Here is a 21,787-nt window from a genome sequence, read left to right on the forward strand (position 1 = left end):
ATCAGTGATTAGTGCAACTCTGATTTTGAGTTACTTAAATTTTTCGTTGTTTGTGTGAGTTATCGTACTTTACTATAATAAACACACGCTATCAAAACTCGTTGACAGATAGTGCACTTCGCGAGAAAAAATTATACTCAACTGCTAATGGTACATTACCTGATAATTATGTCATGAAAGGTGGTCTTGATTGTACAACAACCACAAATCATTGTCAACAAGCTGATCGACGTTTTGTCAACAAACACAAAGAAATTTGTATACATGTGCGTACATCTGACATCTTAATACCGTCAAGCCTGGCCGGCTGTTAACAATGGGTGATGTAAAAGTCGATTATTCGTCGAGGAGTACTCGACTATTCGATACTTTACTCCACTAAAAGTCGACTTTCGGCTATTCGATTTTTTTACACATAAAGTCGATTAGTCGAATTTTAGATCCTTAGAAGCTAAAAACCAAAACAAAAATTAAATAAATTTTTTCTTTGGGCCGATCGGGTGTGTATCTGTCTATATTGATTCAGAATATAAATTTTGATACAGGATATTGATATTAGTTTTGGATGCGAAATAAAGACTGGATCAGCATTGTACGTAGCTACGAGACACAAAATAATCTGCTTGCAATTTGGGGAAAATGTCTAAGAACAAACTGAACCTCACACTGCCACCAGTGGACGCATCAGACGGTGCGTCACAGGCCTCGTCACCATTTAAGACACCTTCTGGCACAGAGTAAATATACAATTTTTTAAACTTTTGTTGTTGTTCTTATTGTTTGCTGTTGGTTGTTAATCCTTGAATGCTTCTAATCATCTCTTTAGCCCGTATTAAAACAAAAAATATATCATACATACATACCTGTATACATTTCTTTCATGCCAATAACAACAACTACTTCAACGTCATCGTTAGTTAGTAGTAGTCGCTTTAAAGATGTAGTAGCAGGATAGATAAAGTTGTGACTGGATGAATGTTTTTCTATAGCCATGGTTTGGAATTGAATTGGTCAACGTTTAAAATATGCTGATGACACATAAATAGATACGCTTAGAAAAGCAAAACATCTCTTACCAATGCAAGATAAAATTAAGCTTTAGCTAGATAGGGTAACGAGTTTAAAAACAAAAAAGCATATGGTGGATTGCTCGGCTACCATTAGATTTCTTGCAATAAATTTTTGCAGTTGGTGTTATTGTTAAATTGGACGTTACTCAATCAGATTGACTGACCACAAATGCTTCCGGCATACTTTTCTAGGTCTGAAAATAAAATGTTTAAAAACAACAAAAGAAAAACTTCTCCACATATTTTCTTTATTTAGATTAAACACCTTTTGCAGCAAAGTTAAGGCTCTATTACACGGCATGTAGTTGTTTGATGACATGTAAAATTTAGCACATGTTGAGTTGTACATATCGTGTGATACAAACGAAACTAACATATGAAAATCACTTTTCAAAATAGCACAGGCAAATTTTTTCGATTAGTGCTCGATTCCTTCTGAAAAAAACATAAAGAAATCAGCTGTTTTTGTTGTCAGTCGAATGAAAGTAACCCCAAACTAAATTTTTTCCACAAATTTATGGTTTAACCAGCTTTCTTAAAACTTTAACAATTTTTATGAATAAAAATCAGCTTTTGCTCAAATTTTTAGCTTATGTCATACGAAAATAGCATACAGGTGTTTTGGCAAAAATGATGAATCGTATACAATAAGTGGCATGTCATAAGACATCTACATGCCATGTAATAGCGCCTTAATCTTACTGCTTAAGCTGCTGTATCACAGTATGTGCATTACATATGTTCTGTCACTTACTGTATTCATAAAGCTGTCATTAGACGATAGGACATGTGCTGTCACTTTCTGACTTGTCTTATGTACGTTTCGTTTGCGGATAGAGCGTGCTCTAATCGTATCTACATGTATCTACATGTATGTTCGAAATAAAAGCACGATTTAATCGAAAAATATGCAAATTTATTCCAAAATTCGTTTGTCATATGTCAACTTTCAGAGCTGTCTTTGAAATTACATGTCACATGTCTTATCGTCTAATGGTAGTTTAAGAATTTCCTTATGTACGTCAAATACGAGTAGAGGGCTTTAATTTTTTATGGACATGTGTCTACACGTATGTTCTATGAAATAAGAGCTCGCTCTACTCGAAACTCAGTTTTCATATTAAATTTTTGGTGCGTATCACACGATGCATATAACTTTTAGAGTTGCTATGTTTGAAAATACATATGACAATACAAATTGTTTGATAGATAACTACACAAACAGATTGGCTTTGAAAATTTTAATTCCCATTTTTTAAGATTCTCTTTTGACGTCGACAATGTTCGAGCCGTTCGAGCTGTTAAGCCCCTTCTAATAAAGCCTTTATTAATGAGGAAATCTACATCTACAACAAAGATTTCAGCTGGTGTTATGCCTACTTTTTGATAATATTTCCAAACTCCAAACGAAACTGGAACGACCATTTGCTTTCCATATCCTTAACAAACTTACCAAAAAGGTAGTCGTCGTACTTTCTGTCTTTTGCTTTCTACTATCTCTTCATCTTTAGTAGAATCGTTCCTGTCAACACTCTACTACTTCTCGAGACTTTTTGTTGTTTCCTCATTGTTTGCCTTGCATATTTTTTGTTTTGTTGTACAAAAATTCATTTAAAAGTTAAATTAAAGAAAACATAGTTTGCTGGGCAAGCCGAAGACGAGCATCGAGGCGCTGACCGAAACACTGGAGGAACTCGATATGGACGACACAGCGCGCAAGCGTATCAAAGTATTCCTAAGCCAAAAGGAGAAAATAGGCGAACTATCCGATGATGATCTTGAGAAGCTGGGCGAATTGGGCTCTGGCAATGGCGGTGTCGTCATGAAAGTCCGACATATACCAACGCAGTTGATAATGGCCCGCAAGCTAATACATCTGGAGGTGAAACCAGCCATTAAGAAGCAAATCATACGAGAGCTTAAAGTTTTACATGAATGCAATTTCCCCCATATCGTGGGCTTCTATGGGGCATTCTATAGTGATGGAGAAATCAGTATTTGCATGGAATACATGGACGGTGGTTCTCTGGATTTGATTCTGAAGCGAGCTGGTCGCATACCCGAGTCTATATTGGGCAAAATTACTTTGGCAGTACTGAAAGGCCTAAGCTATTTGCGAGAAAAACATGCCATTATGCATCGAGATGTGAAGCCCAGCAATATTTTAGTCAACAGCAGTGGAGAAATAAAAATCTGTGATTTTGGTGTATCTGGTCAATTGATAGACTCCATGGCGAACTCCTTTGTAGGCACCAGAAGTTATATGTCTGTAAGTACAATGAATCTATAAAAACGAAAACCAATTTCTTTAATATCTTACACTTCCAGCCCGAGAGACTTCAAGGAACACATTACTCCGTACAGTCAGATATTTGGTCGCTGGGTTTGTCTTTAGTTGAAATGGCTATAGGCATGTATCCCATACCACCACCCGATGCAAAAACAATAGCCTCAATTTTCGATGAGAACAATGAAGATGGCACACAGACTGTGGTTGAACCCAAAGTAATGGCGATATTTGAGTTACTAGACTATATAGTCAATGAACCTCCACCTAAACTAGAACACCCAGTATTTACTGATGACTTTAAAGACTTTGTAGACATTTGCTTAAAGAAAAATCCTGATGAACGGGCAGATCTTAAGACTTTATTGGTATGTACAAATGGCAGCAATTAAACAAATATTCATGATTTTATCGAAAAATTACTTATTTTGAACTTTAGAATCATGCTTGGATACGCAAAGCCGAAGTGGAAGAAGTCGATATTGCCGGCTGGGTATGCAAGACAATGGATTTACCTCCATCTACACCAAAACGTAACACTTCACCGAATCAATAAACATGCATATATATTATTTTCTATTCGTAAATAGAAACAAAACAAAATATTCATAACCGACCGCCGCTGTCTAAACTATTAACACCAGCCAAGAAAAACAAAAAACACAAAACAAAAAAAAAAAAAAATATTTAAATAAAACACTGCATAAGTATTAAGAAATATTATCGATCAAAAGAAACTAAAACAGAAATTAACGAAACTCTTTCTTAAAATGGTCATCTAAGAATCTTTGCGTAGCTAACTGGCTGCTCACTAGGACGGAGATGGTGTATTCGTTTCCCATCAAAAGCTGGTGTATTCGTTTCCCATCAAAAGCTGGTGTATTCGTTTCCCATCAAAAGCTTTGGTTTCACAATTCTCTAAGTGAAGGTGTTATTGCATGACATGTGATTTGTATGTCTCTTTATTCGCAAGACTTTCCTTATGTACGTCAAATATGAATAGAGCGCCCTCTATTCGTAGACATGTGTTTACATTTATGCTCGATGAAAAAGCATTTCACTTTGATCCAAACAATTGCATATTCATTCCAAAATCCATGTTTCATTCGAGATATACGATGTGTACAACTTTCGTTGCCACATTCGAAAATGCATATCGTGTAATAGCACCTTAAGTTTTCCTCTTGAGCTCGAGATTATACCGAATAAGGTGTCCGCCAGAGGAATTCAATGTTTTTCATACATCATTTGGTATACAGTTGAATCCTCTTAATTGAAAACAGCAAAATGCAAGAACTTTATCCGACGTTTTCAATTAATCGAAGTTTGTAGAATTAATAATGTTTTCCATTAGCAGAAACTAGCAGTTAAAGGATTTATAATAAAAATATCAAAAAATTGTATAGGTAGTGTTTTCAATTAAGCGGAGTTGATATCTTTGAATTGTGTCTGCTTTAACATAAATTTGCATTTCAATTAAGCGGAGTGAAATGCGTTAAAAATGCCCTTAAAATCAAACAGTTCAAGTGATTTTTTTTTCAATTATGCAATTTTTTCAATTAAGCGGATTCGACTGTATATGAAACCTAAATACAATTTAACATAGATTGTTGTTGTTATAGGTTAAGGTAGCGATCCTCTTCAAGGTCCTATACGCGAGTAAGTTTGTTTCGGTCTATAGGACCGATCGCCCAATAACTCGCCTTGTCATATCAGTATTCAAGCTAAAGCCGATTCCGCCCGGGGTTGGACTGTCCACTCGATACCGATCTACTTCTATCGCATGATATCAGTAAATGACTTTTTTTTGAATTTTTGAACTCGTCTTAAAGTGAAAACGAGCTAATTACCGTAGGGCCGTATCATGTATACCATCCGCCATTGTTCGCCTTTGTCAAGTTCTTTGCACGGTTTCTTATTACAGGCCAAAACTAAAAAAGATCAAGCAAAAACCTCCATGGATTTTTATACCTACCACGATAGGATAAGGGGTATATTCAGTTAGTCAATCCGTTTGTAAGACATCGACATACCTATATCTGGCACTATAAAGCCTATATATTCTGGATCGTCGTAAAATGTTAAGACGATGTCTGTGTGTCTGTCCGTCTGTTGTAATAACGCTACAGCCTTCAAAATTTGAGATACTGAGCTAAAGATTGTCAAAGAATCGTGTTTATGCGCAGGTTAAGTTCTTAAACGATCAAAATCGGATCATATTTGGATATACTTGGACTGATAAAAAGTAACCGTTATTTTCAAATTTCGTGAGTTGCGTATGTTTGATTTTCGAATTCTTTCTGTTATGTTGGTACACATGTCAGTTATATATTTGCATTGTCGATTTATTTTTTGACGGATAAAAAGGTTAATCGTGTTTTGGAGTGCTCTTCGATTTTTTACCTACTGGAAAAAATGGATCAAAGAAACTGTATTAGTTATGTGTAACCAAAAAACGCGTTTCAAAAGTGTTTTGAGGATTGGAAAAAATATTTGAGGGGTATTACTTTAAAGGTGAGAAGATAGTTATAGATGAATAAATACTTTTTGAAAAAAATTAAAATAACGGTTACTTTTTGATCCCACCTATCCGATAGTTTATTAATTATCCGATTTCGTTGACATTTTCCGATATCAGAACGGAAAATGGTCCATATCGAGTCATAATTGGATATAGCTGCCATATAGATCGACCTACCGATTTAAGAGCGCGTTTTCCACCCGATTTTGTTGATATTTAGAACAGTAACATCCGGTCAACATCTACGACGAGTGTGGTCCAGATCGAAATAATTTAGATATAGTTGTCATATATATAGCGATATTGCGATTAAGGGTCTTAAACCCATAAAAACCCCATTTGTTACCCGACTTCGCTGAAATTTGGAATAGTTAGTTGCACTGGGACCCTGGTTGTCAGACCAGAACAAAGGCCAGATCGGACCATATTTATATAAAGCTGTCTGACAGACTAATCCGTTTTAAACCCATGAAAGCCTCATTTGTTACCCGATTTCGCTGAAATTTGTGAGTTGCACCCATTGTCCGTACTGAACATCCAGATTGGACCAAATTTGGATATAGTTGCCCTAGGGTATAGACCATATTTGGATATAGCTGCCATAAAGACCGATATGCAGATCTAGAATCTTAAGCCATAAATTTATAACCTGATTTCCTTGAAGTTAAACAAACTTCTTCTGACTTAAATAAACTTCTGGGTACTTGAACCAAATATGAGTCAAATCGGCCCATAATTGGACATCAATATACAATAGATATTGTAGGTTTATAATAAAATTGGATAATAAGTATCAAAAGTTCGTGACGGCCGAACATAATGAGTAGTAAAAACGCTTCCGGTATATGCTTAAGAAGTAAAGTCGGATGATCAGTACATATAGGAGCAATAGACACGTATTCAGACCATATTTGACATGGATGTTGGAGGTTATAGGAGATTCATTATGCAAAATTTCAGTCAAATCAAATAACAATTGCGTCCTCAAGATGCTTAGGAAGTAAGGATTATACAAAAGTTAGAGGTCGTTGGAGAAATTATGCAAAACTTCACCCAAATCGGATAAAAATTCGATCAAGAAGTACAGTCGGAAGATCGGTTTATATGGGGGCAATAAACGATTATGGATCGATTGAGACTATATTTTACAAAAATGTTGGAGGTCATAAAGGAAACCAATTTTCAAAAATTTCGGCCAAATCGGAGTAGAATTGAGGCTCAAAAAATCAATTCAAGAGATCGGTTTATATTGGTCTTTATAAAGGATATTGCCCGATACAGACGGCGATCAAAAATATATATTATCGGACCCGGAGCGGGAAAACTATAAACATTACACAGGCTGCAGCTTTGAGCTCTGATCTGTGTGGTGTTCATTGTTATCGCGAGAAGCTTAACCGTGAACTACAGATTGCGGATAGTAGAATGCTCTATACTAAGTAGCTCAAAGTGCAGTCGCGGACAATCAGCGTTATCGAATGAAGAGTTGTTGTTGTTGTTGCCACATTTTCATGTGGATGTGGCGATCCTTGTCAAGCTCCAGGTGGCCATTGGTTATTTAAAGGCGCCAAGAACTTGTCTTGTCATATCCGTCATCATAGGCACTCAGTATTAGTGCAAGAGCCGATGCCACCCGCCCTCTCACTGAGACTCTCCGCTCGATACCGCTGATTGTCCGCGATTGCAGTAGCAGTTACTCCGTATGGAACATTCCACTATCCGCAACCTGTGGACGAGCCCGGTAGCTCGCAGCTAAGCTTCTAGTGACAGTAATGAACACCACATAGATCGGACCTCAATGTTCCAGCCTGTGTGGTGCTTACAGCTATCCCGTACCGGGGAGCGGAGAGTCTCAGTGAAAGGCGGGCGGCGCCGGCTCTCGGCGGAGCGAAAAAAAAAATGGCCGGAGCGGAGTGGATAAATTTTTGCGGGAACGGAGCGGAAAAAAGTTCCCGCTCCGGATCCCTGACAAGTGCAGCAGCATTTTGTTGCCTCGTCCACGAAATGAAATTGAACGATAAATCAAAATATGCTCATTTAAACAGTCGCTGTTTTGAAATTTTAAATCGGCTCAGCCGATGAGCCGCCGATAGAGATGTTGGCCAAGTCGCCGTCGCCGACGAAAAGTCTCGCCTTGGTACACTGCCGGGAACACTAAGATTTTATGAAGAAGAAAAGAAAAAACAAACCGTGAGATAAACAAATGAAAATGTCCAACAACAAAGCTGAGACACAATAACATAACATTTAATTGTGGAGATGTGTTTACTCATTGACCACCACCAATCTATCACAATTTTGTTGTTCTCACAGTAAAACATTACAAAAACGGAGAAAGTAAAAATATTAAAATAGTTGGTCTTAACAATGACATTAACATTAAATCGTCAACAACTGATTTAAAGTCAAATGCCCCCATCTCGCCTTTACATACATACATATGTGCACATGCCCCATTGTTTGTGGCAATTGATAGCGAAAAATAAATAATGGATATAGTGAAGCCCCCTCGCGAATTTACCAGATTCCCTGCGCCACAAGAGTGACAGCTATCATAAAAGAGAAGCAGGAGGAATATTAAATGTATAGTGCGACGACGAGCAGTTGAGGCGGAGGTCTGTTCCATTGTGCATTGTGAAAACGTATGGCGCATCACAACATCTATCATTGTCTGGTGGTATGAGTGTGTATGCGTCTGTGTGTAATTCATTGTAACACAGAGTAAATCTAATCGACGTCCGACGACGAAGTCATCCAGTTGGCAGCAGGCAGCAGAGCTTACCCATTAAAGAATGCTGCTTGTACTGGGTTAGTTCTTTTAGTTCTTCCATGGTGACGGGACGGGTTTAAGAAAGAAAAGAAAATCGAAAATTGCATTGACTGCCAAAACACCAAACACCTGAAACGTTCTATATATGTGGAGAAACTTCAACGGCAGCAGTGAGATTTTCCATATCAAACAAACGTCAAATCTTAATTTTTATCAATATCTGTTGAAATCAAAAAGCGAAAAAGTGATAAAAAGCAAATAACAATAGAAAGCAAGCAAACAGCAACAAAGATATTTAGCACAGAGATCAGCATAGCCAACAGACCGGAAACGCATTTAAAAACGAAAAGTACCCACCTCAACCAACCCTTCCAACCGGCACCACGACGGAACCAATGATTTATTGATCTCATTGTATGTTGCTCGAGTGACACCAATGGCCAACAGCACAACAAACAAAGAGAGTCCCAGTCGGGATTCGACGAATTCATCTTCTGCACGAATTTCATTACTCACCGATGCTGAATCATTCTCGCGCGACTTCAGTTTGGGAAGTCTTAATTCGGCCGTAAGCCAAGATGAATTTTTCCGCTGCTCCGATCATGCGGAAAGTGTACTGAAACGAATGCAGTTGTATTTGGAAAATCATCAATTGTGTGATGTTGTTCTGATAGCAGGCATTGATGGACGTAGGTAAGTTTTTGCCTTCTAATGTATTTGCCTAGTTAATGTTTTAAACAAAAGCTGGCTTAGAGGGTTCTTGGATTTTTTTTGACAAGTTATCCTTGCTGGAAAAAATGCAACGCAAGGAAAACTTGCCAGCAGAGTTTTTTTTTTAATTTTTATTGTTAAAACAAAGAAACAATTAAAAAAATACAATCAAATCCTTAGCTCTATCAACTCAACTTAAGAAAATCCCCATTACTTTGAATGTCATTGTAATAATTTATTTCCAAACTGATTTGTATTGTTTACATGGCTAATTCTAGTAATTCTAGCAAGTACTTGGCAATACTTATCATATCGTCGTAGGCAACATCACATCAGCTTTTGGTATTTCTTTTATGGTGTGTTTTTTGCATCCGCTTACCGCTTGGATATTAAACAAACAAATCCATTAATTTCCCACAGTATGAGATTCACCGCAGCATCTCTTTGTTTTGGTTCGTGTTTGTTTTAAAAAGAAATCTCTGCACAGCCGTAAGTTTTCTTTGTTTGTACTTCTTTCTGGGATTTCTTTTATTTTTTGCGTTGTCGATGATGGCTGCTGACTGCTAGCTGCTGCTGTTGGTGTTGCTGATTGTCGCTTCTGCTGTTGTTGTTGTTGTTATATTATTATTATTGACAACATTGAGAGACAATGATCATTGGTAGAAAGTGAATTGTATTTGTGGTAGGCACACTGACTACTGGAGAACATTGTGGCTGCTGCTTGATGTCGCAGTTTTTCCCCCACAAGCATACATACAATGAGCATGGATACTTGTATATCCATCGATCCACGATGCACAATGTCTCTGGCTGGCGGTTTATGATACCACCATCTAGTTATTCCCTCCTCGTCGTGTTAGGAATGATCAATTAGCTTATTGCCAACGTCGTTCATTCACTTTATAATTCTTTGTTAAGGGGATTTTCTTGTAGCAAACTTTTAGCGCATGTATTTAAACAAAGACTAGTCACACACATATCAATATTCAACGCAAAAAATTTGAAATTATTTTGCTTTTTCTCCTTCCTACAAAGACAAAAATGCGTTGAATTGAATGGTATAATAAGAATGTACACGCCATTGTGGTGAAGATTAAACTATTACCTTGCTCTATGTTGTTGATGTAACATTTAGTCATCGTCGTATACACAGAAAGAAAAATGCTAATGATATTGTCATAATAACATAACATTTATGAAACACTTTTCATAAATCTCAAACCAAGGAAATGTCATAACATTTATGAAAATCATAAATTTAGTTTATGAAAAGATTTCATAAAATTTATGAAAAATTTCATAACATTTATGAAAAGATTTCATAACATTTATGAAAACCTTTCATAATATGGAGCATTTTTCTAATATTTCAGAAAAAAAATCATAAAATTTGTAATAATATTTATAAAATTCATGAAACCCTATTCTATTATTTATGAAATGTTTTTATTGTATTAATAATGAAACATGAAGTGAAGCAATGTTTAAAACACCTAATAGCTTCAAGATTGCTCTAAGGTAACACATGCATGTAGGTATTTTTTCATTCTTTCTTTTACACAAAACGACAAAATGACAAAAGGCTGAACCTCTTCCAAGTATACATTAAGTAGTTTACTTGGACTTGATTTGAAAATTGTTCCCATCAAATTATCATATCTTTTCCTATCACATACGTGGACATATTTCAATAACATAATTTTTATATTTATGATAAAAATGATGAATAATTTCACCACTTTCTTTATATGTATGAAACAAAGTTTCATAAACATAAGAATTTTTTTTTATAAACAATCATATTAATTTTTTTTCATTTAGAATTTTCATAATAATTATGATTTTTTCATTAATGTAATAAAACTTTTCACAATATTTATGAACAAAAGGTTATGAAAACCGATCATTACATTTATGAAGGAAAATTCTCTCTGTGTACACTCGGCTTTGTTCAATATGACCTTATGATATCACATAGAAATTAATTGATAATTTCTATTTCCGTGAAATGCACAAGGCGCATAGCAAATACATAAAGAAGCGGAACCAAAAAAAATGGTTTTCGGGAAACCAATTTGCATAGACTTAAATTTCAGCCGCATCCACTTTAACCCAAATTTGAATGTAAGATTCGTTCTGTGCTGCCAAACTTCCATACTGTGCAGATTAGTCCAAATATTTGAGCAGTAGGCGCTTTTCTGGACATCAAATTTCAATGTCAAATTACCACTCTACACCATAATGGTTTAAGTGGTAGTTCTTTATTTTTAAGTTCTGCATTAATATCCCTTTGGGGACCTTTCGGACTGGCTCGCAAACACTTCGTCCCAAATGTTGACGTCGGATTTGACGCTCTCCTTGAAAATAACTTTTAATTTAAGGGGCTATTGTCTTAAGCATGGCTGTGGATTTGACCGGAGTAGAGGTTTCGAAGCCGCAGTACTAAGAAACCCATAGCGAAACAATTGAAGGTGGCCTCATTTGTAAAACAACCACAAATCATATGGTGCAATGCGCCATCAAGCTGATTGTCGTTTTGCCTACACACGCAAACAAATTTTTGTGCGTGCGTGTATACGTGTGCGTGCATGAGCGAAGAATATGCGTAAAAGAAGATAAAAACAAAGAGAATGCAAACAAAAATAAGACATCTTAATAACGTCAAATCCGATCGGCTGTTAACAGCTGTTCGCGTGAGATCGCCTTTTCAAATCCGCCTTGTCAGAAACCCTGGTCTTGATCCGTTTAAATATGCTAGCGTGGTTTAAATAGCTGACCACCCAATTGGGAACACGTACATTTGATTGTTATTTTAATTTCAGATTAATTCTCTGCTGCTAAAGACCTATTAACTGACTCCCATCTACATTTCATGTTCCCCTGGTGGGTGTCTTTTTGAGAATGGGTCCCCGATCACCAAATTTAGGCACCAAATTTAGACAAAGGAAACTAAACGCTGAACAAAATTTTTAGATGGTGGATTTCCATCGAACTGTTGTAAGGCGAATTTTGACAATAAATTTCGTTTGTGGCATGTTTGTGAGTTTCTTCGTGAGTATATTGAACACTTTTCCCTTTCATAGACGCAGTTTGGAAACAATTATCAATTATTATTGGACGAGCGGCAGTATTTTAGGCTCTTGCTAAAATACTGAGTGCCTATGGTGCTCGATATGATAAGGAGACTAAATAAACAATTGCCATCATGTTCACTCGGTGATTGGTATTAGGGACTAGATCGAGCTTGCTTACTTACATATATAAGCTTGAGGAGGATTGCTACCTTCTCGTGTAAGTGTGACTACATCAAAAACAGTGCTGGCACTCCAAAAAAGTTAACTCATAAAAAAATCACCCTATAAATAGTACTGATCGAGCTTACTGTCAGTATGGGTATGTGGTGGGGTAGCGCTTTAGACACTTCACTCCAAAATTTTATATCAATTGGAACCTACTCCCAAATACCTCTCAATGGGCTTCGGTATTGTGATTTACGAAATTGTTTACCCGACTCGTGATTTTGCGTTACCATAGGAAATTTGGTGTTTTGACATCATTGTTCAGATGGTGCCTATGCTTATTGTATATCGACTAGTAAGTTAAAAAACTAAAAATTTTGTTTTATCTTTAGAGTGCCTGCCCATCGTTTGGTACTGTCCGCATCCAGTGCATACTTTTCGGCTATGTTCACTGGTTCTCTGCGTGAGACCAAAGAGGAAGAAGTCACATTGGGTGAAGTTCATGGTGATGCATTGCAAATATTGGTACAATATTGTTACACAGGCTTCATAGAGCTAAGAGAAGATACGGTGGAAACCCTACTGGCTACCGCATGTCTGCTTCAATTGAATGCTGTTGTTACTGCCTGCTGTAATTTCCTAGCTAGACAATTACATCCCTCAAATTGTTTGGGATTTGCATTTTTTGCCGAGCAACAAAGTTGTAACACTCTGTTACAATTGGCCACGGCCTACACATGCCAACATTTTATGCAGGTGAGTAAACGAATGATACAATTTTTGGTCCATCTTTTAAAAATTTCTATGCTTTTCCTTGCACAGGTTTGCAAAAATCAAGAATTTTTCCAACTAAACGCAGACCAATTGGCCAAATTATTGGCAAGTGATGATCTCAATGTTCCCTCGGAACAGGATGTTTTCCACAGTCTAATGTCGTGGATACAACATGATCCAAATAATCGCGAACAACACATTCCTGAATTATTGGCTTTGGTGCGGCTGCCATTGCTGCAGCCCTCGTTTATTATGGACCATGTGGAGAGCGTGTGCGCTTCCAATGAATGCCAGCAACTGGTTATGGAGGCTCTCAAATGGCACTTGTTACCTGAAAGAAGATCTCTTATCTCTTCCGAACGCACAAAACCTCGAAAGTCCACTGTCGGCAGGTTATTGGCTGTTGGTGGAATGGATGCGCATAAGGTAAAGGTATATAAAGCTCCGACCTAGTGCATAACTTATGATTGGAAAATATGTATTGTAATAGGGAGCTATTAGTATTGAAAGTTATTGTCCTCGTTTGGACAAATGGACTGCCTGGAAAAACATGTCAGCCAGACGTCTACAATTTGGTGTGGCCGTAATGGATGACAAACTGGTTATAGTGGGAGGCCGTGATGGCTTGAAAACCTTAAATACTGTTGAGAGTTTGGACTTGAATACATTGGCGTGGACCCCCTTAAACCCCATGGGAACTCATCGTCATGGGCTGGGAGTAGCTGTGCTGGAAGGTCCACTCTATGCTGTGGGTGGCCACGACGGTTGGAGTTATTTGAATACTGTGGAAAGGTGTGGAAAGCAATTTGTATCTCTAATGGAAAACGAATTATTTCAATGTTTGTTATTAGATGGGATCCTGTGGCTCGAACCTGGAGCTATGTGGCACCAATGTATTCCATGAGATCAACTGCAGGAGTGGCTGTCCTAGGAGGTCGTCTCTATGTTGTAGGCGGACGAGATGGCTCAGTTTGTCACAGATCCATAGAGTGTTATGATCCGCATACTAACAAATGGACTATGCGCGCCCCAATGAATAAGCGGAGAGGTGGTGTTGGAGTAAGTAAATGAGTTGTGGTTTTTAAAAGGATATGAGTCCTAAAATATTTTGTAAAAGGTATCGGTAGCTCATGGCTTTATATACGCATTGGGTGGCCACGATTGTCCTGCAAGCAATCCCTCAGTGTGTCGCACAGATACTGTTGAACGATATGATCCCAGCACAGATACATGGACTTTGGTTTGTTCTACAGAAATGTGATAAATCCAAAAATCATCTCTTGTTTATTTATTTTTGTTTTCTTCTTAGATTTGTTCATTGAGTATTGGCAGAGATGCCATAGGCTGCGCTTTGCTTGGAGATCGTCTAATGGCCGTGGGAGGCTACGATGGCAATCATTATTTAAAGACTGTGGAAGAATACGATCCAGAATCTAACGAGTGGACCCAAGTGTCTCAACTAACGTACAGCCGGGCTGGAGCCTGTGTTGTGGCAATTCCGAATATAATTCCTTCGACACCACCATTAGCAAGTTCAACAGTTTAGTTGACAATTTTTATTTCTTTTCCTTAAACTACCTGACATGTTGTACTCACTGTCTTTAACTATACTGCTCGCCCGCCTTATAAACTCTTTGTCTGTCCTCAACCAGCTTTAAGGCGGGCCCGCATATAAATTCCAAATTAGTGATGTTGTTCTCCATTTGACAAAAGCTAAATGTGCTTTACTGCGCTCTTACTGCTTTCAAATCCTTGTTGCTTTCCTTATCACAAAAAAAAGAAAAATGCTGCTGTTTTCCCCCCAGCATGTTATGCTTCAGGTGCTTTTTGTTACAGACAGACCAATATCACTTAATGGACTGGACGGATAAACGATACATTCCATTGGTGTTCATTCATGCTATTATTATTTAAATGTACATACTCTAACTATCTTTCTTTGCACCTTATTTAATGTCTTTTTTCTTTCTTGTATTTTCATCCTGTTCGTTATTTTTATAATTCATTAGAAGGTATGGAAACCAGTGAGATTGAACCCCATTTGCTACCGCCGTAATGTGGAATTTGTGGATTATTATAATCTTTAAGATGTGAATACTTTTTCACTCACTACTCGTGTATTTTTCTAAAATTTTATCCTAGTAATAATGTCATAAATCGTATTATATTTATAAAAAACAAAAATCCAAATCAAAATATTTTATAATTTTAATCGTAAAAATAAAGCAAAAATCAAACGATTTGTCAAAACGATGAAAGAGCCTTGTTATATTTTCTTCAACTAAACTTTTTGATATCCCCCTTCATCGTAAAAGAAAATTTTCCGAATTTTTAATTAAAAGAATGAACTGTTCCAGCCAAAAACTATATATTGAAAGAAAATGTCCTTCCAATTTAAATCTTAATAAGAATTTTTTTTGGTTTAAACAGACAAGTTTGTCCAATTTAGTTTTTCATAGAAAATATTGTCAAGATCAATCGGCAAGAAAATTTCGTCGATATTTGATTTGTTCAGCAATTGTGCCCGTATATGAATTTCGTAGAAAATTTCGTTCACATTTGATTTTTGTATAATGTAGATGGCAATTCAACTGTAGTTGCGTTGTCAGGTAAATAAAAATTTGGAAATGTTTGTCAGTATCGTTCAATATCAGTGCTTTGAACGTTCAGTCATTAAGTAAATTGTGATACAATAGGCAATTCGATACAAAAATGGAAGTTTCTATAACAAATTTGCCCGTTGGCAACGCAACTGAATTAAGGTTGCAATCCATAGTATGCCCATGCCCAACTTTGACAATAAATTTTGGTATATATTTGAGTTGCACTAAATTTTCGATATTACAAAATCGAATTTTGTAGTGAACTCGTAAAATGTTGGTTTATTATCGCTCCTTTATAATCAATAATCAATCACAAAAGTTTAAAATTTGTAGAAATTTTTCCAAAAAAATGTATTATTTAATATGTAATCTTTCGGACCTAGGTGCAGATTCAAGGTTTTTTTGTATCAAATTTTTTATTTAAATTTTTCATATAATTGCGGATTTTTCATATAGTCGGCGTTGACAAATTTTTTCACAGCTTGTGACTCTGTATTTACATTCTTTCTTCTGTCAGTTATCAGCTGTTACTTTTAGCTTGCTTTAGAAAAAAAGTGTAAAAAAAGTATATTTGATTAAAGTTCATTCTAAGTTTTATTAAAAATGTATTTACTTTCTTTTAAAAAATCCGCAATTACTTTTTGGGCAACCCAATAAATCTGAACGTATTAGCTAATAAAACAGGTTCCCGCTACCTGGTACTAGGTCGGTTCGCGTACTTTTCCAGTATTTGCAGGAGAGTAAGAGCCATTTTATTCTCTTTAAAAAATTTGCAAGCAAAATATACGGTGCTTTACATGCCACCGTATACAAAAGTACACGTATTGTGCTGACAAAGATACCTTGGACTTACCACCTAATGCTTTTGGATATTGTGGTTAGATAAATTGCTACGACCACAGATGTGAGGCTAAGGGAGCTTTCTATTTGGTCATGTGACGTCTACGGACACTTTCGTATCATTGCAGATATCTGTATCTGTTCACAATTGGTAGACTAATTTTTTCTAATACCAATGTGCGTCACTTGTTTAACTGCCCAGCTGGATCCACTCAATCCCATAGCAGCATCTTCCCTCCTTAACAAATTCAAAGGAACGGTGTTGGTATCATCGTAGTTTTCCGATGAGAAATTTGCAGGTTCTCTATTTTCTAACTGTTAAAATTTGCTCTCTCGCTCTCTTCTGCTTGCAAATATAGTACGCGAACGACTTCCAGTAAAAATTTGTGCAAATTTGCACAAATTTTTGAGTTCCCGAACACAGCTCGTCAATAAGAAATCGGAAGCTCCCATTCCGTTGTGAATGTAAGAAAAATAATTTCACAACAGCTGGCAAGATAAATTTTACTTCTAATTGGAATCTCTCTTTCCGATGTTCTCAGTTGAATGAGTAAGTTTCTCAGTTGGTTTTTGTCGCGCCCAACAAGTGCTTAAGTTGCTTTTTGTTTCGTTTTCTTTCTTCGTTTGTTTCGTTTCCTTCGCACGGATGCTTTAAAATTTGAATTAAGTACAGAAATTTAGCTATTACACAAAGAAGAAAAATTCATTGCATACGCAATCTTTTTATTAGATTTTCCTTTTTTTGGTATCGATCAATATCAATGTTTTGAACGTTCAGTCATTAAGTAAATTGTAATAAAGTAAGTAATTCAATACAAAAATGGAAGTTTCTATAACGAAATTTCCCGTTGGCAACGCAACTGAATTAAGGTTGCAATCCGTAGTAGGCCCATCATTTTTTTCCGAAAATTATGTTTAAATTCAATTTTAGAGAAAATGTTGTCAATATTTGGTATATATTTGAGTTTCACTAAATTTGCATTGAATTTGAAAATTACAAACTCGATTTTAGAGGTGAATTCGTAAAATTTTGTTTTAATTATGGTTGGTTGTTTTAATTATGGTCACTTAAAAAGCTTAAAATTTTAATCCATTTTTCCAAAAAAAAATGTTTTATTTGATATATAATCTTTGGGACCTAGGTACCGATTCAAAGTTTTTTTGTAATGTTATATTATTTAAATTTAAATCTTAACGTCTTACCTAATGAAACAGGTTCCCACTACCTGGTATTCGTTAAAAAAAATCCTAAGCTCCCATTTCGTAGTGAATGAAAGAAAAGTAATTTCATAACAGCTGGTAAGATAAATTTTACTTCTAATTTGAATCTCACTATCTGCTGTTCTCAGTTGAGTGAGTGAGTTTCTCAGTTGGTTTTTGTCGCGCCCAACAAGTGCTTAAGTTGCGTTTTTGCTGTATATTCACGGTTAATGAGCGCCACATCGTACGGGTGTTTTATATGAATTTCGTTTCCTTCGCACGGATGCATTTAAATTTTGAATAAAGTACAAAAATTTAGCTTTTACACAAAGAAGAAAAATTCTTTTGCGAAATTGTTGAAATACGCAATTTGTTTTGTGTCTACGCGCTAATTGTGGCAGTTGGTTAGCCCAAAAAAAATATCCAATAACAGCTGGTTACTTAATACAAGTGAAATAAAGTGTTTTGTTTTTATTGTCTTGAGAGAAGAGTGAGAGTGTGCAATTACTAAAAATACTACATATGAAAATCAAATCTAACCAAAGCAACAACGAAAACAACAGCATTACTAACTAAAGCAGTAAGGCAAACCCCACACATACATACACAGAAAATAGATAAATTGACTAGTAACGATTCACAGTGGGAGATAAGAAATTGACAATGGAGAAATTGTCATTATGAATAAAGTAATTTCAATGAGATGCATGACCTCATTATTAAGAAGTTTTTGAAAACATAATAATGAGACTAAGTTTTAATTTCGTGGATGTGTGAATAGGGAGCATCTACTATCAATTTTATGTAAAATAGAATGATCATAAAATTTTTGAAAAAATAAAAGTATTGTATATGCGAATTCTAACGCTTAATTTTGTAGTAAACATTTGAAATTCTATGCAAACTGTTCGTATTCATAATGTTGTTATATTTTTAATACCAAGCCAAGCGTTTCAAAAGAAACTTATAGTCAAACTTTTCAATTACTGGTAGTTATACGCACATTGAAATCGTATATGTTGCATAAAATTAACCATGCTTTTTTATTATATACTGCTGATAGTTTTTGGATTTATTTGGATGGATTGTTATAGGGCAAAAAAAGTTTCAAAATATATGGAGATTCTACAAAAAATATTTTTACAAGTTTTTTCCATAAATCTCAAGTTTGCTACAATCCTAAACTTCTAACATTCCCAAACTTCCTCCATTCTTCAACTTTTTTGTTGTAAAATTAATAGAAAGGTAGTATTGCTTTAAAGTACATCCATCCATTTCTTCAAATTGTTGCTTTCAATCATTATTTTGAAATTGTCCTCCCACTGTGACAAAGCAGTTAAAAAACAAAAACAGCAAAATATTCAGTCATCATCGTCTCATCATCGTTTTGTTATCGTTGCTAGAATTTATCAGAGTAACACTACAGCGGCAATAGCAGCAGCATTAAAAACCAACACCAACACCAGCAACAACAATACCGTCACCAACACCAATATGACAGATATAAGCGAATTAATGGGATCTGCCTTTGTGCGGGTTAAGGTAAATGCAATTGTTTTCCATTGTTCTTTCTGTTTACCTATAAATTAATTAAGAACTTTATTATCGTTTTTTGGGAATGGGGCTTCGATATGACTTGGAACAACTTTCGACACTCGAGCATTGTTCTGTTACTGTTCGAATTTGGATTTTAATTTGGTCTATTTCGCAAGTAGTCGCAAATAAAACAAGAATACATCACATTCACATTCGTTTTTATTGACTTCACAATGTGCTGCGCTAATTTTAAAATGCGAAAAAAATACCAGAAGCCGTTTGGTGTTTTGTTTGCGCGCTCCCCTGGGGTGACAACAACAACTAACACTCACATGCTCCACAACAAATACGCCCCTAAAATAGATGATGCCATGCCATTTCAACTTGAAACAACAGAAATAGATTTTGTCTTAATTTGGCAACATTGAAAATACCCGTTTTTGAGATTTGAAAAAAAAAATCAAACAACATACACTATGACCCCCCGTACCAAAAGGCGAGCATCAGAAAATGACAGAATCTTTGGTTGTGTTTTCTCTGACATACATCGACCCCCACGATTGAATATGTTTGAGGCTCGGGCCGACCCGAATTTATTTGTGTATAGGTCATTCGCTTTTATTAATTGGGTGCTGCACATGAAGATCCATCGAAATTTTCAATTGCATGTGTAGATGTGTGTGTGTGGGGAATAGTTACATATGTCGAATGGGAATACATTAAGAAAGAACACATGATTATAAAGTTTTTTTTTTTTAAGGGAAATTTTTGTAAAAATTACAACCACAGATGGCAAAAGGAATAAAAATGTTCACTTAATATATAAATTAACATATGTAGGTACGAAATATAATGTTACAATTTTCATATCCTACCTAGTTATAGCCCAACTTAGTGCATTTCCCAGGAGGAAGAGAAATATACCAATTGATAAGCATATGGATCGACGCAGAATCAATCGAAATCGAAAAATTCTTAAAATCCTTATCTAACTGTGAAATGGATAAAAAGGTTTTTATGGAGAATTGTTGTCGCTGAGGGTCCAGGAAGGAACTCAGCGGCGTAAATTTTTTTGCCAATATTTTGGGAATTTTACCGGTCAGTTTTCACCACTGAGAAAATTTTGTTTAAAATTTGTATATACAGTTTTTGAGAATATTTCATGACAATATTAACTTCAAAGTATTTTTATACCCACCACCGAAGGTATATACATTTAGTCATTCCGTTTGCAACACATCGAAATACCAATTTCCGACCCTACAAAGTACATGTATTTGGGATCGGTGTGTCCGTCTATCCTTCTGTCCGTATTGAGCTGAAATTTGGCACAGATACGTCTTTTTGATGCATGCTGTCATATAGACCGATCTGCCGATAAAGGGTCTGAAACCCATAAAAGCTGTATTTATTGCCCGATTTCGTTGAAATTTTAAACACAGTGTTATTTTAAGCCTCTTAATATCTGACCTAAATGTAAATCAAGTCAGACTATATTTAGCTATAGCTGCCATATAGACTGATCTCCAGATAAAGTGTCTAAGGCCCTTAAAAGGTTTATTTTTCAACCGATTTTGCCGAAATTTGAAACAATGAGTAGTTTTACACATCCACACATAGGATCCAAATATGGTTCAGATCGGACTACATTAAGATATAGCTGCCATATAGACCGATCTGCTGATAAAGGCTCTGAAGGCTATAAAATCTCTATTTATTACCCGATTTCGCTGAAATTTGAAACAGTGGGTAGTTTAAGTTATCCGTCCTAAATATGGTTCGGATCGGACTATATTTAGATATAGCTCCCATACATACCGATATCCCGATAAAGCGTCTGAAGCGAATAAAAGCTTTATTTTTTTTTCTACCACATTTCGACGAAATTTGAAAAAGTAAGTAGTTTTAGGCCACCCGCCATCCGACCCAAATATGGTAGAGATAGGACTTTATTTAGATATAGCTGTCATAAAACCGATGTGCCGATTAAGAGTCTGAAGCTCATAAAAGCTTTATTTATAACCCGATTTTGGTGAAATTTTAAATACAAAATTCAACAGTGACTTATATTTATTAGACCACACAATGTCCGTGCCGAATTTGGGTGCGACAGAGATGTCGCACTGCGGCATGCCGTCCGGACTCGGCTATAAAAAGGAGGCCCCTTATCATTGAGCTTAAAACTTGAATCGGACTGCACTCATTGATATGTGTGAAGTTTGCCCCTGTTCCTTAA

The 21,787-nt window shown here is 36.0% G+C and overlaps 3 protein-coding genes across 9 annotated transcripts in view; all 3 read left to right on the top strand.

Annotated features, from left to right (window-relative positions):
* Window positions 1-404: 404 nt before the first annotated feature.
* On the top strand, window positions 405-4,087 carry LOC106083022 (dual specificity mitogen-activated protein kinase kinase dSOR1). Of its 4 annotated transcripts, none has more exons than XM_013245836.2 (5): window positions 405-500; window positions 560-737; window positions 2,700-3,339; window positions 3,399-3,725; window positions 3,797-4,087. In XM_013245836.2, the coding sequence occupies exons 2-5, from the start codon at window positions 640-642 to the stop codon at window positions 3,911-3,913; spliced, it is 1,182 nt and encodes a 393-aa protein (XP_013101290.1). In that variant the 5' UTR covers window positions 405-500; window positions 560-639; the 3' UTR covers window positions 3,914-4,087. The 4 variants fall into 4 exon arrangements, with proteins under 4 accessions (XP_013101290.1, XP_013101291.1, XP_059222267.1 ...); XM_013245837.2 differs by having other exon boundaries at window positions 2,709-3,339; XM_059366284.1 differs by lacking the exon at window positions 405-500 and having other exon boundaries at window positions 507-737.
* A 3,943-nt stretch (window positions 4,088-8,030) lies between these two features.
* Window positions 8,031-15,630, top strand: LOC106083014 (kelch-like protein 5). 4 transcript variants are annotated; one of them, XM_013245827.2, is made up of 8 exons: window positions 8,031-9,341; window positions 12,991-13,354; window positions 13,421-13,804; window positions 13,863-14,164; window positions 14,224-14,431; window positions 14,490-14,612; window positions 14,682-14,912; window positions 15,382-15,630. In XM_013245827.2, exons 1-8 carry the CDS (start codon window positions 9,085-9,087, stop codon window positions 15,457-15,459), a joined length of 1,947 nt encoding a protein of 648 aa, XP_013101281.2. In that variant the 5' UTR covers window positions 8,031-9,084; the 3' UTR covers window positions 15,460-15,630. The 4 variants fall into 4 exon arrangements, with proteins under 4 accessions (XP_013101281.2, XP_059222265.1, XP_059222266.1 ...); XM_059366282.1 differs by having other exon boundaries at window positions 15,385-15,630; XM_059366283.1 differs by having other exon boundaries at window positions 13,421-13,798; window positions 15,385-15,630.
* Window positions 15,631-18,178: 2,548 nt separating this feature from the next.
* LOC106083013 (type-1 angiotensin II receptor-associated protein) overlaps window positions 18,179-21,787 on the top strand; it is a 37,096-nt gene continuing 33,487 nt past the window's right edge. The window contains exons 1-2 of the mRNA XM_013245825.2: window positions 18,179-18,595; window positions 19,419-19,557. Of these exons, the coding sequence (XP_013101279.1) occupies window positions 19,510-19,557 (48 nt within the window). The 5' untranslated portion in view covers window positions 18,179-18,595; window positions 19,419-19,509. The remainder of the gene's footprint in view (window positions 18,596-19,418; window positions 19,558-21,787) is intronic.

This window comes from Stomoxys calcitrans, chromosome 4 (genome assembly GCF_963082655.1).
Source record: "Stomoxys calcitrans chromosome 4, idStoCalc2.1, whole genome shotgun sequence".
Classification (NCBI taxonomy): Eukaryota; Metazoa; Arthropoda; class Insecta; order Diptera; family Muscidae; genus Stomoxys; species Stomoxys calcitrans.

Excerpts from the sequence above, each read along its gene's own strand:
- LOC106083014 (XM_013245827.2), top strand. The coding sequence starts at position 9,085 with ATGGCCAACAGCACAACAAACAAAGAGAGTCCCAGTCGGGATTCGACG. Across the intron at positions 13,805-13,862 it reads TGGATGCGCATAAGGTAAAG|GGAGCTATTAGTATTGAAAG; the intron begins GTATATAAAGCT and ends GTATTGTAATAG. Across the intron at positions 14,613-14,681 it reads GCACAGATACATGGACTTTG|ATTTGTTCATTGAGTATTGG; the intron begins GTTTGTTCTACA and ends TTTTCTTCTTAG.
- LOC106083022 (XM_013245836.2), top strand. The coding sequence starts at position 640 with ATGTCTAAGAACAAACTGAACCTCACACTGCCACCAGTGGACGCATCA. Across the intron at positions 738-2,699 it reads AAGACACCTTCTGGCACAGA|AAAACATAGTTTGCTGGGCA; the intron begins GTAAATATACAA and ends GTTAAATTAAAG. Across the intron at positions 3,340-3,398 it reads GCACCAGAAGTTATATGTCT|CCCGAGAGACTTCAAGGAAC; the intron begins GTAAGTACAATG and ends TTACACTTCCAG.